Genomic DNA, 19490 nt, shown 5'->3' on the forward strand with positions numbered 1-19490 from the left:
ATAAAAATAAGGAGCAATGCTTTAAAGATAAGGGACAGTTAATAAAATTAAAACTGGAAGAGAACACAAGATTGAAAAAGACATCTGCTCCATGAGGAGGACTTTTCAGGCAATGGAAAATCGAGGAACTGGGTTAGGGGACAATTGATTGTATGCACCTTTTAAATTCACCACATATATACCTTTTTGTCTGCTGTGGGCAATTCTCTCAGCTTTCATTATTTTGAAAATGTCCATGTGTTTCCTCATTCTTGAAGAAGACAGACACACACATGTGAACAGATGAGATATGAGTCTCTCTCTCATATCTTTTATCTACACACACGTAATACAGAAGTCTCTATATTACGTGTGTGTAGATAAGTGCTCTGCTTTTCCCTCCTTCTCTGAGACTTCCCCTGGCCAGGTGATTCTGCAGGTCTGATCAAGTTTTTCCAAGGCAGATCTAATGACTTCTGTGCTTTGCCTTTGGCTATTTTTACCCTTCGCTCCTAGCTCCTGCAGGCAGATCAAAGGGCCCAAACCCTGTCCTCTGGGTGTTTGTCCATAGTTCAGGGGATAGGGTCACCCTTGTACAGAGCTGCTAAATCAGAGTCATACTTGTCTATCTCTTTAAATTCACCCTTAAGTCAGGGGTGGGGAACCTATTTTCTGCCAAGGGCCATTTGAATATTTATAACATCATTCATTGGCCATTCAAAATTATCAACTTAAAAATTAGCCTCCTATATTTGTTCAAACATTTAATTAACTCACCCCTAATGCCTTGGCAGGGCCAGACCAAATGGTTTCCTGGGACTTAAATGGCCTGCGGGCCGCACATTCCCCACCCCTGCTAGCAGCTTCCAATGCACAGCCAGGGTTGAGAATCACTGAGATTACAGCATCAGAATTCTAGAGATGACTTAACTAATGTCACCCCAATAAATTTAATAAAAATTTTAAAAAATTCTAGAGATGAGAGCAAGACAATCAGCTGCTGGGTGAGCCTTTCCAGCACATGGTAACTAGAGAGCCAACTTCAAAACATGATATCAAGAAGGGCAAGAAGATTCCTGTTGAGAAGTGTGCCCAGTGCCACAGTGTTGAAAGGAGGGAAGCACAAGAACCAAACCTGTAAGGTAGGTCTCTTTGGGCAGAGGCAGGTCAGGCCCCCAAATTCTCCTACACAGATGCCAACAAAACCAAAGGCATCATCTAGGGAGAGGATCCTCTGCATGAAGATGTGGAGAATCCCCAGAAGTGTACCCCTGGAACAAAGCGATCTTTACTGAACAAAGAAGGGGAAAAGGGCACATATGATAACATCTCAAAAAAGCTACCTTTGAGTAATGATTGGCCTCCCCCATATTTATTATGAGATCGTGACCTTTTTACAAGCACCATAGAATTCAGGTCATGACCCGAGATAAAATTATTCCTGTTATGCAGTTCTGATTAAAATAAGATTAGATTGGGGTTAAAAGATTGTTGTGCTTTTTGTGTTTTGGTGCTAATTCCAGTTTAGTAAGTGCTATCATGTTTTTGCCCTTGTAAAAATTTGATAGAATTTGAAGCTAGATTTGTTACTATTTACAATTTTTTAAATAATGACTTGCTATCTTAAAATATTCACATAAGGGAACAATGCACCTTGAGAAACAGCAGGCACAGGACCAGATCTGCAAAGAATTTTTAGGCAATGGAAATATCAGGTACAGATTTTTCACTTTAAAAAATAAATAATACCCACACAGATTTGAAAAAGACAAAAATAATCTCTAGAAATGAAAAATATAATGACCATAATTAAAAACTAAATGATTAGATTTAACAATAGATGAACCAGCTGAAAATAGAATCCATGAACTGGAAAACAGTCAGAAGAAATTAATTCAGAATATAGTTCACAAAGGCAAAAAATATGGAAGGGAAGTTAAGCACCTCGGAGGACAAAGTAGGAAAAGATGAAAGACACCTCTTTATAGGCTTTTTAAAACACAAAAAATCCCAAGATAAATAAAGTGGAAATTTAAATTAAAATAGACATAAAAGAGCGAAACTGCAGAAAACCAAAGACAAACAGAAAAATCTTTTTTTTTTTTAAAATATATTTTATTGATATTTTACAGAGAGGAAGGGAGAGGGATAGAGAGTTAGAAACATCAATGGGAGAGAAACATCCATCAGCTGCCTCCTGCACACCCCCCACTGGGGATGTGCCCGCAACCAAGGTACATGCCCTTGACCGGAACCGAACCCGGGACCCCTCAGTCTGCAGGCCGACGCCCTATCCACTGAGCCAAACCGGTTTCGGCCAGAAAAATCTTAAGAGCAGCCAGAAAAAAGACAGTTCTGTGAAAGGAGGGGCATTAGACTGACACGTGGCTTCTTATCTGCAACGGTACAAGCCAAAGACACTGGAATGATCTGTTCAAAGTGCAAAATAAACAACCCCCAACCTAGACTTCTGTATTACGTATGTGTAGATAAAGATATGAGATTCATATCTCATCTGTTTACAAGTGTGTGCGTCTGTTTGTCTCCTTCAAGAATGAGGGAAAATATGGACATTTTCAAAATAATGAAAGCTGAGAGAGTTGCCCCTAGCAGACAAAGAGGTATATATGTGGTGAATTTAAATGAGTGCCTATTATATAAAACAATAATGTTAATGTCTTGTATAGTGTTAGGTTTGTCTTCTTTCTTCCTTTCTTTCTTTCTTTCTTTCTTTCTTTCTTTCTTTCTCTCTCTCTCTCTCTCTCTCTCTCTCTCTCTCTCTCTCTCTCTCTCTCTCTCTTTCTTTCTTTCTTTCTTCTTTCTTATCCTCACCCAAGGATATTTTTCCATTTATTTTTAGAGTGGAAGTGAGAGGGAAAGACAGAAATATCTATGTGAGAGAAATACATTAATTGGTTGCCTCCTGCACACACCCCAACCAGGGCCCGGGCTGGGGAGGATCCTGCAACCGAGGTATGTGCCCTTGACCGGAATCCAACCCAGGACCCTTTGGTCTGCAAGCCAACGCTCTATCCACTGAGCCAAACTGGCTAAGGCAGGTTTTTTTCCTTAAAGCAACATAGTATTAAACATCTGGCGTCTAATATATAGAAGTTGGAAGATGGTAAGTGGAGTTTAGTTTTTCAAAGATCTTTTATTATCCAGGAGGAGGGTAAAGGTGTTGATTAAATGTGCATATTTGGATAAATTCCAAAGGAATGGAGGGAGGATAATGAAATGATTTGTGAAAGAAGACACTAAAAGAGAATTAAAGAAACCAAACATGCAGGACAAGTAATAAGCATAAAATAAAATGATAGCTTTACAACTTAATGTATATTAGACAAAGTAGACTTTAAGGCAGATACATTACCAGAAATAAAGGAGGCAGTCTCATCATGATAAAAATGTTCAATTTATCTGGGAGATATAATAATGCAAATTCAAATGTACCATTTTGCATTATCTACCGAAGCTCAGTGTAGTTATTCCCTGTGACTTAGCAATTTCACTCCTAGCTGTATTCCCAACAGAAATTCAGTTATATGTTCCCCAAAAGACAAATGTGAGAATTTAAATAACAGTACTTTTCATAATATGCCCAAACTAGAAACAACTCAAATGTCTATCAATAGTGTGACAGGCAATGTGTGATATGTTCACACACAGGGATGCTCTTCAGCAATGGGAAGGAACATGAATAAATTTTAATAACATAACAAAGATGTTCATGCAGTATGATTTCATTTCTATGAAGGTCAAAAATAGGCAGAACTAGTGTGTCCATTAGGTCACAAAAGCAAGTCACAAAAGAACACACACAGTGTAAGTCTATGCCAAGTTCAAAATGCAGCACCACTAGTCTGTAACATGGAGGGAACAGAGACTTGAACAGAGAGCAAGGAACGGTGGGCAAGCTCATACCTGGCCAGCCTGGGTGCTGGGTGAGCTGCAGAGGCCTCCTCGAGGCTGGCAGCATTCTGCTTCTTGACCTGGTGACGGCCACATGAGTGTTTGCTTTATAGCAATTCATTTGTCTTGCCCATTTTATATACCTTTCTCTCTGTGTATTTGTGTTATGTTTTACCATAAACTGAATTGAAACTGAATACAAATCCTGTCTTTACTACCAACCTGCCAAGTGCTCTAGTCCCAGGTTCTTTCTCTATAAAGTATACCTGTCAGGTTTATTATGGGAATTAAATAAGTAGAGGAAATGTCTGGCATGTTTGTAAATAGGAATCCCTCCCCACCCCCACCCCACTCCCACTTCCACTCCTTTCTCCCATTTGCCTTTATTGATCACCCCAAGTCTAGGGCCTTACAGAAAAGCTAGGTGCTTTATTCCTTTAAATCCCTTGGTGGTGTATTCCTGCCAACCCTTTAGGAATACTTTCCACAGTGGGTGCAAATACAGCTTGGGGGCATCTCCTCCTACTCTCACTGGCAGACTTTTCTTCCTTCTCTGAGCTGTTAAACTTGGGAAGTCCCAGAGCTGAGCTCCTCACGTTCTCTCCCCTAACAAAGTTCACTAGTTCCACAGATTAGGTACGTTTTTCTGATGACTCCCCAAAAAGCAACCATTCCATTGAGCTCCAGACTCCCATATCACTTGTTTAGTTGACATCTCCATGTCCAAGGCACACATCAAAGTTAACATCCCAAACTACATGCCTATTTTCTTTCCATAAACACGCCCTCAGACTTCCCCAAAAATGGCACCATCGCCATCCGCCCAACGGTTAAAAGGAAAACCTAGGAGTCATCCTTGGTTTCCTCTCTTTCCACTCATACCCTGCCCACCTTTCTTCCTCTTCTCCCATGCTCATGGCAGTCCAGTCTCTGTAGGGCTCCTCCAGACCCTCCTCCACGATGGGCTCGCCTCAGATGCCACTCTCTAGAGCAGTCCCACCCCAGAGACCCTCAATCACATCACCCTATTTGATTTTCTCCATTACACTTATTACCAACTGGTGCATGTCATTGTGTTTGGTTTCCTAAACAGTAAGTTCCCAAGGATGGGGTCTGGTTCACCACTTTGTTGCCAGCACCTCTAAGTGCATCTGCCCAAAGTAGGTGCTGAGCCACTGCTCTCAGTGCTTGTCCCTCTGGCTAGCTGACAGCCATAGCTTTGGTTTGGAGCCCAGTAGGATTAGAATTCACCACCCAGAAAAGAAGGGTAGAATACATCCCAATGATGTCTCCACCCATGCATCATTTTTGGTGAGCAAAGTTGGTTAAAATGCCTCTGCCAAAGATGCTTTTCCTTTGAGCCCAGATTCCTAGGGTGCCAGGTCCACCATTTCAGAATATGTGTTAGCAGTCTGCACTTGAGGCGTTTGGCATTGCCCCTCTCACTTGTACTAGTAAGTGATCCCACAGGTTCCCCAGCAGCAGAAGCCAGCAAGCTTTGGGGAAGGGATCAGTGCATAGAAAATAAGAGATATGCAGGTTTGGTTTGGGCTGATGATTGGAAACCAGGTGTGCTTGTGATTTGGAGAGGCATGAAGGGGAGAACAGAGAAAATAATTTTCTTTCTCCAAAGAATCTGTCTCCATGACCCCCAAGAGACACTATTTCAGAGCCAGCCCAACATGGAGGTGAGATGGGAGGAAAGCAGTGGAGAAGAAAGTTAAAATCACCACCCTGTCACTCGGCCGTCAAGATGTTTGCAAGTTACAGCTCTTCTGTGGAGGGGGAGACACAGGCTTGTGCACTATTGGATAGATTGCTTCTTTCGGTTGCATTTCTCAGGGCAAAAAGTGCCCATCTCATTACATCCACCCTAGAGCTTTATTCTAGCCTCGGAACACCTCCACTGCCTGTTGCTTTGGTGTTGGGTGTTGAAGTTCCCCCTTTCCTTCTTGTGTTTGTGCTGTGCTGAATGCTTATTGGCTGTGCTTGCAAGCCAACTAGTAACGCAGCCCTGAAGCATCCCAAGTTCTGTCCCTGCTTCAGTTGTCCCTGCACCTCCCTGTGCCTTTTCCTTCGCTGGCCAGTGGGCAAGAGGCCTCTGGTGGGTGGGTGACCAGCCATGGAATGGGGCTTTTGGGGGTGAGCACACCCATTTGGAGGTGAGGGTCTTCCCACCCTCACAGACCTCTGATGTCTAAGGAGGGTGGGTGGTCACCCTTCCCTTTGTGGCATGGGCTTCCAGAAGTAGGTGCTGACACACTCCCTGGAAGCATTTTCTATCCTCTCTTGTCCTCTTCCATTTTCCCTTCCCTCCTCATGGGCCTGGATCTCACGAAAATTGGTGGCAGAAAAGTAATTTGGGTTGAAAGAGCAAAAAGATGTCAGAGCCTGTCGTGTCTAACCTGGTTCTGAAAGGAAAGGCTAGAAAATCCCTGAGGTTTTGATGCCATTAGCACATTTTATTAATGAAAGTGAAGAACTGCTATCTCTTAAATGGGCCACATAACGCAGTAGTAGAGGGAAAAGATGACACCCCTACGGCCTGCTTTCCGGTGGACTAGGCCAAATCAGCCTAGGTCCTGGGTGAGGGTACAGCGTTTCAGGTCAGAAAAGCACTTGTCAGCTGGTAGTTCTCTTCTGGGACTGTAACCTGCTTAAAGTGCCTGGAAACTTCCTGAGGCTCGGTTTACCTTGGAGGAGGGGCTTTCCCCATGAGCCTTCCTCTTTCTGGAGCATTTGGCCCCTTGGTCCCTGTTCCAGCTGTCCTGGATTGTGAGCCTTTATAGTAAGCAGTAGAGTCAGAAATGGGAAGCAAGAATCCTGAAGTGCTCATAGCTATTTGGGGTTTCATTGTTTACAAAGCAGTTGTCACTGTTTCATTGTATCGTTAGAGTGGCACAGTAATTTTCATTCCTCTTTTACAGAGAAGAAAAATAAGGCACAGTATCTTGCCCAGAGTCACACAAATAGTAAATGCCATACTCATCCTTGGCATTTTTTCTCTCTCTCAGTGGTGGGGGCGTCTCTGTCCAATAGAAATTTTGTTCCTGGTCAGCTCTTGGCAGTAAACCAAAGCCATCACAAGGCTCCCGTTAGCAGCTGCAGATGGCTGTGAATGGGGGAATGAAGTCAGCAGACCTGTCTTGATGGCCTTTGTCTGGAGTGCCCTTGAGCATTCAGTTGCATTCTGTACATGTACCCCTCTTTGCTACCTGAGGCCTCCCCTAAACCTGAACTCTGCCTGCACCTGCCTCTTTAGCACCCAGCCTGGCTTCACTGTTGATAGTCTCAAGGTCAGCTGGATCAGCACAGCTATAAGGAACCTTCAAGGCCATTATTCATGCTCAGTGTGCATCCTAATTTAAGTATTACTTCCTCTTCTTTATTTTTAAAATATATTTTTATTGATTTCAGAGAGGAAAGGAGGAGGAGAGATAGAAACATCAATGATGAGAGAGAATTATTGATCAGCTGCCTCCTGCGCACCCCCATTGGGGATCGAGCCCGCAACCCAGGCACATGCCCTGACCGGGAATTGAACTGTCATCTCCTGGTTCATAGTTCAATGCTCAATCACTGAGCCATGCCGACTGGGCCACTTCCTCTTCTTTAAAAGAAAGTCAAGAAGAAAGACCACAAATTCTCAAAGCCACATACCATACTTCCTTTTCCTTACCACTGACCTGCTCTCTCAGACAGGTTGCACTGGATTGTGGCTCTCTTGAAACATGCCCTAAATTCCTCTTGAGCTACAGCTCACCCCTTTTTTTCTGCTGGAACTTCGAGGGGCATTTAAAGCACACTGCTGTCAAAACGTTGATCCCCACTGTGATCTTCACCCAGGGCTGGTTGGCTGGGGTGGGGAGAAATGGTGGTTGTAGTGTGACAGAGCCCTTCAGTTGATTTTGATTATCAGTCCCCACTGGAGAATCCTGGGTCCTTTGGTGACAGACGGAAGGGGAATTTGTTCTGCCATGTGTCTACCTCCCATTAGTCTTCCTTATTTTCCCTGTGTATCAAAAAGGGGTCCCATGTCTGTGGCTTCTCCATCTACCAGGGAATCTGAAATTCAAATTTAATGGGCATCCTATATTTCACTTGTGAAATATGACAACCTAACCTTGAGGGCTTATGTCAAACCTAGGAGCAGACCCTACCCTGGTGTTTCAGCCATTTTGGCTTCTAGTTGGCAGGGGGTTTTTTGTGTGTTTTTTTAATATATTGTTATTGATTTCAGAGAGGAAGGGAGAGGGAGAGAGTGATAGAAACATCAATGATGAAAGAGAATCATCGATTGGCTGACTCCTGCACTACTCACACTGGGGATCAAGCCTGCAACCTGGGCATGTGCCCTGACCAGAAATTGAACCATTGACCTCCTGGTTCATAGATCGGCCCTCAATCCCTGAACCACGCCAGGCTATAGTTGGCAGTTGTGACACAGCCTCTTATTTCCTGATCCTAGACCAGGTGGTAGCTGGCTACTAGTTGCTAATAACTCTAGAGAGTTGACTATTTCTCTTGCATCAATTGTCCTCAGGACCCTGACAGAAGCTAGCTTCCCAAAGTGATGGTGACAGCATTCACTACCATTTTGTTGAACACCTTCTCTGTGCTAACTACATTGGCAAGGTTATGTGGCTTAGTCAGAGTCAAACAGCCAGCAAAGGCAGAGTCAGGATTCACATTTAGAGCCATCTTCTCTGTAGTAAGGCATAGGGTGGCTTGGCTGGAAAGCAGAAAGGAAAGCCTGCATTTCACAGGGTGCTGTGAGAGGGAAGCAAGATCCGGAACTCAGCAAAGGAGCACAAGTTCCTAAACCTGGTAAGGTTCTCACTATAAACGTAATGACCTTGTAATGACAGATGCACATTTTCCAAGATGCAACAAAGAAAAATTAGTGCAGAAATTCAATTATGTGTCCCATTTTCAATGGCAATTTTGCGCTCTCAAATAGATTAATTAGCAGCAGAGATCCCCCTCCCTCAGGCAAATCTTGGCACACTTTATGGCAAAAAGGAGTATTGAAATGCAGCTGTGTCTCTCCTGCCTGCTTCATCCCTGTGCTTCCTTCCCATCCTGCCTGGGAAGACCCAGGGAAGCCTTGTCTACTGAACCTGGCCTCAGATTTAGGGAGCAAATCACCGACCTTATAAGGGACCCCTGTATGTGGACTATGGGCAGCAGAGGCACTTGATCTCATTTCCTTAGAAGAATTTAAGGAAAGGTCTCTTCTGTCAGCCTGGAGGCAACCTGATCCCACCTGGGTGGAGGATATATGGAGGAGGGGGCGGTGAGGGGAAGGAAAGGGTGGAGGCAGTTAAATACCTTCCAACGTGAGCACTCTATGTACTTCTTCACTTCACCTTCCCTGCAGACCTGTGAGGTGGTTTTTGCTACACTTCTTCCATTTTCAGATGACCTTTTTGACATTTTGATATATATACGCAGGATGCATAGGCTCCTCTCCCCACCAACTCAGCACACCACTAAGCGAGCTGAACTCTGAACCTGTGCTTGGCTCCACCCCTGTTCTTTTTTCTTTAAAGCCTTGTTACATTTTCCTGCCACCAAAGCCTCTCATGTACTTTCCCTTTGATAAGTTATTGCTTTCTTTTTTCATTCACATCTGAACCAGAAACATCCTTGTTTAGACCAAATGTGAGGGTCGTGTTACTGACAGTCATGGGTGGTCTTTCTGGGCACCAACTGTGGTCATCTGTTTGCCTTTGCTGTGACCAGTGATCCTGCTGCCCAGGTGGATCTGTTCACACCAGGGGGATGGGATAGTGCAGCGGAGACACTTTCCCTTACTGGATTCTGACAAACATCTTTTTCATTTTCTTCTAGGTACATTGAACGGAAAGCTTTTCTAGACCGAGTGGATCACAGGCAGTTTGAAATTGAGCGAGATCTCAGGCTGAGCAAAATGAAACCCTGATGGTGTGGGGGGACATTGGTAGCGGCTTAATCCTGTTTACAATGTGAGCTTCTTGTGGGTCTGTGAAATGTCTCTAGTGTTTTTCCTCGACTGTTTCCCAGCAAGACCTTTATTTTCTACTTTGAATTTCTGTCTTTGTATCTTCATCTCACATGGTTTCATTCATTTTTACTTTTAAAAGTTTGTTCTTAAATAAAAATTGGTCCTATAAGAGGCTGGTGAAGTTGATGATACCACTCGCCTTCTCTTTATTACATTCCAGGCCTGTCCTGCTGGCCATGGTGAGGATGTGAACTTGGGGGCCATAGGGCTCTTTCTGATGTCGGCCTGGCCCCAGAGACTGATGGCAGGGGGCTCCCTAGTCTTGGTGCAATGCCAGGTCCCTGGGCAGTTTAGTTCTCGGATCTATTCCATTCAGAACCCTGATGTTGTTTCTCTCCATTCAGGATTACAGTTACTGGTATAAAGTAAGGTTGAGCCCCAGCCAGTTTGGCTAAGTGGATAGAGCATTGGCCCGAGAACTGAAGGATCCCAGGATCCCATCCCAGGTTCGATTCCGGGCAAGGGCACTTACCTCGGTTGCAGGATCAATCTCCCAATCCCAGTAGGGGCGGGTGCAGGAGGCAACCAATTAATGTGTGTTCCTCTCTCTCTCTCTCTCTCTCTCTCTCTCTCTCTCTATTTCTGCCTAACCCCCCCACCCCCGCCCCAACTCCCTCCCTTCCATTCTCTCTAAAAATCAATGGAAAAAAATACCCTCAGGAGAGGATATTTTAAAAAAGCAGCCTCAGAGCAGGCTTTCATTTATGTGTCATTGGCCATAGCTGGGTCATTAGACCGCCCCTGGCTGTGGGGGAGGCTGGAAAAGCCTCTGACCTGGAAGACAGGAAGTGGGTGGGGTGGGCTGAGGGGGGAAGATTAGGACTAGGTGATAGGTCAGCCATCCAGTGGTACCCTGTACACTCAGTTCTTTGTAATAAACAAACAGGCTTTTCTCCATTTGGTCTTTAAAATTGTCCTGGAGGAGTGGGTGGAGTTAAAGATAAAATAAGATGGGCCATGTATGTTGATAACTATTGAAGCTATACATCAAGTTCTTTATATAGACTTAAATTTTATATAGACTTACAATGTTCATAATCCTTTTTTTAAATTGAGGCAGAATTGAGCTGTGTATAAGGAAAGGCTGAAGTGCTCTGCCTAGTCCAGGACGGAATGGGTGGCCTCCCAGAGCGCCCCCCTCGCCCACAGGTCTGGCAGTGGCCAGGAATGTATTGGAGGGGACCCTGGTATAGGAAGAATTGTACCCCACCGCCTAAGATCCATCTCCCAGATGTTGAAGCACCTTTTCTGACCCTAACGTTCACTCCTTACTGTGTGGCTCAGTTCCAAGAGACAGCGGAACTGGCCAGCAAGACAGGTTCTCGGGCGTGGACAGCTGGTCCCTTCAAATGAATGGCTGTGTCTTGTAGGTGTAAATCAGGCCCCAGGAGATGTTGTGGCAGAATGCACGGGAGAACAATCAGCCAGCACGCTGAGGGAGGAAAGTTTAACCTTTATTTCGCAGATCTGCTAGTCCAGGGGAATTCCGGATCCAAAGCCTGAACTGAACTCATGGGGAGGCTCTGACCTATATAGCTCCTCCTGTGGCGGGCCCCTGAAGGTTCCCGCAGCTCCACCCATGTCAATCTTGGTGGGGCCTTAGGGGCATGCTCCCCAGCTCCACCCAAGTCAACTGTGGCGGGGCCCTGGGGTTAGGCTCTGCAGCTCAGCCCAAGTCAGTCAGAGTGGGAAAGTAAGACTACAGTTTTAACCAGATACTGAACTAGGTTGAAAGCCCTCCCATTTTCCTTTTCAATGTGAGTCTTCTCAGCCCTGCCTGACCAACCCTGCCTGCTCAAGTGGGTTGAGTGTGAGCGGCGAGTGCCAGGCAGAGAACTAAGGTGTAAGAGAATAGGAAGGAAATGGCACAGCCACTATGAGGCAGGCCTGCATGACTCAGTGAGTGGTGAACTCTGGAGAGGGTGAGATGGGCTAGAGGCAGGCATGGTCCAGCCTTGGGCCTTCCTCTTGCTCATCTGTGCTCCTGTCTGAAACCCATCTGGACCTACTTTCTCAGCCAGCATTGTGCCTGTCCAGACCTCTTCCTACCTCACTCAAAGGACAGAGCTGCCTCAGCTAATGCCTGGCCTTACTTGGTGAGCCCACTGGGGCCAGGCTGGGTGGTGAGGCTGATTGAGGTGTGTTCGTCTTCAATCAGGAATCACCTTTTTCATCAGTCTTGTTTGAACCACAGCAGACACTCTCTAACCCACAGTTTAAAGAACAAATGTGTAATATTTTATCTAGCTCTTCACATCCACATTTAGTGAAAACTAATCTGCCTCACTTCCAACAAAAATACTGTCCCTTTATCCCAGAGTCGGGAATTGTCAAGGAAAATGTTTGTAGGAAATGGGAAGTGGAAAGACTGAGTCAGTGCTAAGAGGCAGTTTGGCAGCACTTTGCTGGGCACCGTGCGCCTCCCTTGCTGCGGCATGAGTGATGGAGGAGGACGGCCCAAGGTCACTTCCTGGCTGGTCTGCAGAGTCCAGAGAATCCCTCAGAGTTGGGTTTCCTGGCTGTGCTCTGGTCATCAATTTTGTCTTCTCCTTGTCCCAGGTGGGCGTGTAGGGTTTCCAGGGCCTCTGGTACCTTCCCATTACCGAGAAAACTGCGCTACAACAGCATAAGGTTAAAGAATAAAACAAGCTGCTTTGTGTTCTGCTCACTATTTCCCGAGGAACGCGCTGCTCTAATTAGGAGCTCTACATGAGGTCTCTAGGGGAGAAGGGGCTGCATTAAGAATGAAATCTTGAACCCTGACCGGTTTGGCTCAGTGAATAGAGCGTCGGCCTTCGGACTGAAAGGTCCCGGGTTCGATTCCGGTCAAGGGCATGTACCTTGGTTGCGGGCACATCCCCAGTGGGAGGTGTGCAGAAGGCAGCTGATCTATGTTTCTAACTCTATCCCTTCCTCTCTGTAAAAAAATCAATAAAATATATTTTTTTAAAAAGAATGAAATCTTGAGCGAGCTGATGAGGAGGAACTTTATTAAGAGCCCTGGCAGACAACCCGGTGCCCGAGTTCATGAGACCTGTCCAGGTGGAGGAGGCCAGCTGATGGTTGACCCACAGGGGGCCAGAGAACCTCCCTAGAGAGGATGGGGTAATGGTGCTTCTGTTACCCATGCCGGGACCATGAAGGCCAGGGGACAGGGCTCTTAGTTATTGTGCTCCTCATGGCACCAGCAGAACAGAGGAGGGGTGGTGTGGGTGTGTAATGTGTAGTTGGGGAGGAATGGGGTCGGGGGAGGGGAGGAGAAGTGTGAGAAGGACCTAGAGCAGGCTCACGAGAGTGCACTCCGCCATTTGGCTTCAGAACTGGAATTGCTCAGGCATGTTGGGTAAGAGTTCATGACCTTTTTTTCATTATCCCCAAACAAGTGAACAGTAGGAAGTGATATGAGATGGTGGCCTCCTGGGGAAGGATCAGAAGCTCTTAGCTTCATCAGCAAATGGTGGCCTGGTTCCATGTGCCAGGTGCTTCCTCACATGTTATCAGATCCTCCTCGTTTTTGAGAAGAGGAAACTTGCCTGAAGTCAAACTGCAAAACAGCCAGTGGTCACACCTACATCTCATGACTGGAACAGCGTCAGGCGAGATTAAACACTCATTGCCCTTGGATCTCTGTGAAGGAGGGTTCATGTTGGGAAGAAAGGACTTGAATGCCACGGGGCAGAAGCGACAATGAGGCGAGCTTGCAGTTGCATGATGGCTGTCACACTCGCTGCCAGACTTTGTGTCCAAAGTCGCCAAAGGCCTCGCTTCCCATCCTGCCTATGCCCAGGGACACTCCCTGCAGGGGGAGGGGAGTGTGGCCTCACCCAGACCCCTCAGTCCTTGTTCAGACAGGCCTCCTGGTGAGGTGTCACTCCTGCATAAGCTCTGTGCTGAGCAGTGTAGACAGCAGTGCCCTCTCCTTTGGAATGCTGCCTAGTTTCAGGGAGTGAGGGGAGGAGGATGACTGCCAACATATCCTAAATGTCAAGGTGTCTTAAATGCCACTCCCTCTGCACCCAGGAAGGCCAGGGGACAGGGTTGCTTCCTGGGCTTACAGGTGCGCCCATGGTTCCTGCTTGGGACTTTTCTGCAGTCTTTTCTTTTTTTTCTGCAGCTTTTTGTTTTTGGTACCCTTCTAGGGCAACTTAGATTCAAAATACTATCAAATGCAATCTTTATGCACAAGCAACTTGGCAACTATAACAAGGAAAATGGGATGTAAAAGTCCAGAAGATTCTGTCCTGGTTCCCTACAGCCTGGAATGGCCCAAACCACAGAGACCCTCCTTCAGGCCTTCTCTCCAGAGTCTGCCAGCGAGCTTTCATTGCTGTGACTCCAGAACACTGGTGGGTAGACTGCCTGATCTATGCTCAGGTAGGGTCCAGGTGTTGGTGTTGGGGAGGGGAAGGAGGAGAAACAGCATGAGGAGAGCACTCCAGGGTAAGACACTGGGGTTGGCCTCCTGCCTTTACCCTTAAATCAGTGCTGGGATCCAAGATGAGACCCTCTGAGTCTCAGATATCTTGTCTTCAAAAGGTTGCTGAGAATGGTTAATAATCCTGCCCTGTCTACCTCACAGCAGTTTATGAAATGAAATACATTATCCAAGTGTTAAGTTACTATAATTAAGTTGTGCACCTTGCTCCCAGCTCCCTAAGACAGCCAAGCTTATGTGAATATAAATTAGCACAACTTTGAAGAACACTGGCTACATCTAACAAATCTGAAGCTGCACAGCAACTCTGCTGGGTGCCTGAGGTGGATCCTCTCTGTCCCTGACGCCTCATCTTGCCTCCTCTTTGTTGTCTCTAGCTGGACCTTGCAGTTCTGTTACAGTTCTGCCATTGAGAGCCATTATGAGACCTTTGAATTTGAAATTGGGGGTCCTGAGAACAGAGAGGGGAACCTGCCCATCCCCCAATCTCTCTCTCTCTCTCTCTCTCTCTCTCTCTCTCTCTCTCTCTCTCTCTCTCTCACACACACACACACACACACACACACACACGCACTCTCCTGCACCAAAAGAGCACCAGCATGTGCACAGGGAGGCAGGCTTATTGGTGATCGGGCAAATCTGGAACCCGGGACTCCCCCCCAGTACCCATCAGGAGAAAGGGTCAATTGTGAACTAGTCACTGGTAGAATATGATACACAGGTGGATAGAATGAACCAGGGCTATATGCATCATCACAGCTGAACCTCATGAGCAGCACTGATGCAGAGCCAATTGCACAAGACCTAAAATACAATCCCAGTTATACAAGTTAAAAAACACGAACATGGAGGTGATGGTTGCCCAACATTGTGAATGCACTAAATGCTACTGAATTGTATGTTTTAAAACAGTTAATTTTATGTTTGTGAATCTCACCTTGAAAAAATTTTAAACTTGTATCTCCTCTGTCAGCCTCCTTATACGTGAGGTGTCCAAGGGATGGGCACTTCAGGGATGGAGTGGTTACCATGGTGATGAGCTTGCTGGTTTTGACAAGGAGCTTGGTCTGCATCCCAGTCTGGGCTAGCAGGCATTCCAATATGACTGCCCCCACCCCCCGCCCCCAAGTGGCTCCTGGAACATTCCCCAGGAGATGAGTGACTCCCATAGGTGAACTACCAGGGGACCCCCAATTCCCCTTTCTCTGAAAAGCAGGCTGGGAGAGACCATTTGCTGCCTCCCAGCCTAGCCGATGGGCAAGGCCTGACGAGTCAGCCTTCCTCTCGCCCACACAGCCTTGACAGATGCACAGAGACAGGACACGCACAAGCCATATGGTAGACATATATTGCAGCAGGCCTTGCCTTGTTCGATAGCAAATAAATGGTTCCTGACCTGGATAAATAAGCTTGAAATTTGAAGACACTAAATTGAATCACAGTCAACGTCTGGGTTTTCTAGTGGAAATTATGGAGCTGTCCATCTTCAAACTCTGCCCAGCATTCTGAGCTGTCCCTTGGGCCACTGCTGTGACACAAGGCTACTGTGGGTGCCCTCTCCCTGAGAGTTGTGGCCAAACTCTCCTGTGTGTGGAGGACGGTGTCGGGCCCAGCTGCTCTGCTCTCTGCAGGGAAGGCAGGAAGCTAACTGCTTTGACTAGCCCCAGTAATCTCTGTTAATGATGTAATGTCTTGCTTCTCCCACTTAATGCCTTTGCATTTTAACCTAAACCTACCCAAGTTTGAGGCACCCTGACTGACAAATGGAAGACATTTTTAAAGTCTAGAAGCTCTATGGGTGCCAGAGAATAGCAGGTGGACCCTCTCTGTCCCTGACACCTCCTCACATTGCCTCATCTTTGTCATCTCTAGCTGGACCTTGCAGTTCTGTTACAGTTCTGCCATTGAGCACCATTATGGGACCTTTGAGATTGGGGGTCCTGAGAACAGGGAGAGGAACCTGCCCATCCCCCAATCTCTCTCTGTCTCTCTCTCTGTCTCTCTCTCTCTCTCTCTCTCTCTCTCTCATACACACACACACACACACACACACACACGCCTCCTGCACCAACAGTCTCTGGTGTAATCTGTGTGTGCCTTTGAGACTGCTATTGACAACTGGGGCTAGAAATGATGAGAATAAGCATCATTGTAGAGGCCTATTTTGTCTTTGTAATGCAAGTGGTATTTTCCAGATGATTGCAAATACCCCATATGGTATAATAAAAAATAAATATTTGGTTTTTGTGCAGTTCCTGGCACAAAGCCCCTAAAACCCTTGGAATTTACTGTCTTTGTACTCTAATGAGATGATTCCTGAGGGAGCCCGAGATAGCTTCAGGATGTGACTAGAAGGTTAGAACTTCCAGCCCCACCCCCAACCTCTGGGGAGAGGGAGGCCAGAGATGCAGCTCAATCACCAAGGCCAATGATTTAATCAATCATGCCTACGAAATGAAGCCTCCATAAAACCCCCTAGGCAACAAAATTTGGGGAACTTCCAAGTTGATGAACATATCATGTGCTGGGAGGGTGGCACCCACCCAACTCCACAGGCCCAGAGGCTCCGGTGTACAGAACCCCTGGCCACCCCCATCTGGCTGTTCATTTGTAGCCTCAGTGATTAAAGCCTCTTTCTGATTCTGTGAGTTGTTCTAGCAAATATCAAATCTGTGGGGGTGTTTGTGGGCTGGGCAGAAGTGTGGGTAGCTTGGGCACCCCATTTGCAGCTGTGTCTGAAGGGGGGCAGTCTTGGCTGACTAAGCCATTAATCTGTGGGGTCTGCACTAACTTGGTGCAGAAATTAATTGAATTATTGGGCCTCTAGTTGGTATTAGAGAATGGCTTGGACCCCACTGTTGTCTAACACTTTCCTTAATGCCAAACATGTGCCACAGGCGACTGAGAGGCAGTGTGACATAGTGAAAGACACGCACACAGCACAGTCAGGACACCCGGATTCCAGTCCCAGCTCTGTTGGCCAGCTTGTGTCCCCTTGGTTTTCCCTGTCCCCATTTCTGCATCTGTAAAATGAGGGAAGATTGAATAATCCTGGGGTTTACATCAGGACTCTGCATTCCTAACAAGCAGCCAGGTGACTCTTATACTCTTATGCACGCTGAAGTTGGAGAACCACTACTTATGGCATCCCCACTCATAAAAAAGGTAAAAGCCTCCAGCTGTGTATTTAGGGAAAGTCCATCTTCCTTTATTCTTTCCACTTCAAATAATTCAACCTCTTAAATTCCTGACACATCAGTGAACTACATCATCAGTAAGCCCAGGTTTCGTCCGTCTGCTGAGACCCACCTGCAAGAACTTTCTCCTACTTTCAAGTCTTTGGAGGCCCAGCGGAGAGCTTCTCTGGAAGCTCCTTAAAGTTATGAGAAACTTAGAGAAGCAGCTGAAGTCAGGCCTGGGGAGCAAGAGAGAAATTCAAGTAACAAAATCCCCCCCAAGACCCAACACACAGCTGAAGAGGCAACACTTCACTGCCAGGTTGGCAACAGATGGCATGACCCACATGCACACACACATGCTCACACCAGCTACACCGAGTGGTACTGTGTCAGCTACAGCTTGGAAACAACCCAAGCCACCAGAGGCACAACAGTCCTGTCAAAACAAGCCCCTCTCAGGGCAGATTGCCCCAGTTCCCAGGCCAGCGCCCCAGCCTTGCTGCCAGCGCAAACTCCGCCTGCGCCAGGCTTTTCCTCTCCTCCCCGTTGCAATATGTCTCTGTGATTGTTCTTTGATTTTAGAAGCAAACTGTACATTGTTGGGAAATGGGGAAGCAGAAAATTAAAATTTAAATCTCCCATAATCTTACAGAGAAAACGGCTATATACATTTCAGGGTACTTTCTGTCTTATTTCTGCACACCTTTTCTTAACTCAGTTGAACTTATACTGTACCTCTGCAGCTCAACATAGAAGTTAGTTATATTTACACGTGTGGCTCTTTACATTTAAATTTTAAATTCATAAAATTCAAAATGAAGTTCCTTAATCACACCCACCAAAGATTTCAAGTGCTCAGAAGTCATATGTGGCCCGGGGCTACAATGGTGGACAGAGCAGGTAGTGAACATGTTCATCATCACAGAACCCTATTGGCTTGTGCTGGTGCATGCAGGTTTTTGAACCTGTGGTCTACCCTATGAGCATTTCTTCATTTATTCAAACATTCCTTGAGAATATGACTTTTAATGACTGTATGATATGCCATTATGTGTTTGTAGCATAATTTATTTTACTAGTTTTTTACCATTGGCCACTAAGATTACTCACAGTTTGTTATTATAAATAACTAGAGGCCCGGTGCATGAAAATTCATGCACTGGAGGGGGGTCCCTCAGCCTGGCCTGCCCCCTTTCACAGTCTGGGAGCCCTCAGGGGTGGGAGATGACCCGGCAATCAGGGGAAGAGGACGCCCCATCACACCTCTGCTGCTGCCACTGCTGGCTGCGCAAGCCTCAGCCAGCCCTGGTTACCTGAGCCTCGGGCGGCCCTGGGTGGCTGGGCAGCCGCCAACCGAGGCTTGCCTGCGCCTCGGGCCAGCCCTGGGCAACTGGTGGGCTGAGGGGACTGAGGGACTCTGGAGGCAGGCACGCAGAGCAGCTGGGCCCACCTGGGGGCAGGCCCAGCCTTGCCACAAGCCTGCCACCCCAGGGCTGAGGGGACTGGGTGCCGCCATCTTGTGGCTGTGGGTGCTGCCATCTTTGAGGGCGGGGCAGTCAATTAGCATATTCCATCTTTATTGGCTGTAGGCGCCGCCATCTTTGCATGAGGGTCAGTTAGTATATTCCAAGTTTATTAGATAGGATGCTGTAATGACCTACCTTGTCCTTAGATCTTGATCTGTATCCCTGATTATTCCTTTTTTTAAAATATATTTTTCAGATTTCAGAAAGGAAGGAAGAGGGAGAGAGAGAGAGAGAAACATCAATGATGAGAGAGAATCATTGATCGGCTGCCTCCTGCACACCCCACACTGGGGATCAAGCCCACAACCCTGGCATGTGCCCTGACTGGGAATTGAGCCCTGACCTCCTGCTTCATAGGTCGAGGCTCAACCACTGAGCCACGCTGGCCAGGCATCTCTGATTATTTCTAGATT

The 19490-nt window shown here is 46.6% G+C and overlaps 2 protein-coding genes across 2 annotated transcripts in view; both read left to right on the forward strand.

Moving 5' to 3' along the window:
• The window catches only part of CFDP1 (craniofacial development protein 1), a 105187-nt gene extending 95124 nt beyond the window's left edge, over positions 1-10063 (forward strand). Inside the window, exon 7 of the mRNA XM_080645151.1 lies at positions 9745-10063. Coding sequence (XP_080501277.1) covers positions 9745-9835 — 91 coding nt within the window. The 3' untranslated portion in view covers positions 9836-10063. The remainder of the gene's footprint in view (positions 1-9744) is intronic.
• BCAR1 (BCAR1 scaffold protein, Cas family member) overlaps positions 1-19490 on the forward strand; it is a 68791-nt gene that overhangs the window by 1894 nt on the left and 47407 nt on the right. The gene's annotated exons all lie outside the window — the stretch shown is intronic.

This window comes from Plecotus auritus (genome assembly GCF_963455305.1).
Source record: "Plecotus auritus genome assembly, chromosome: 10".
Taxonomy (NCBI): domain Eukaryota; kingdom Metazoa; phylum Chordata; class Mammalia; order Chiroptera; family Vespertilionidae; genus Plecotus; species Plecotus auritus.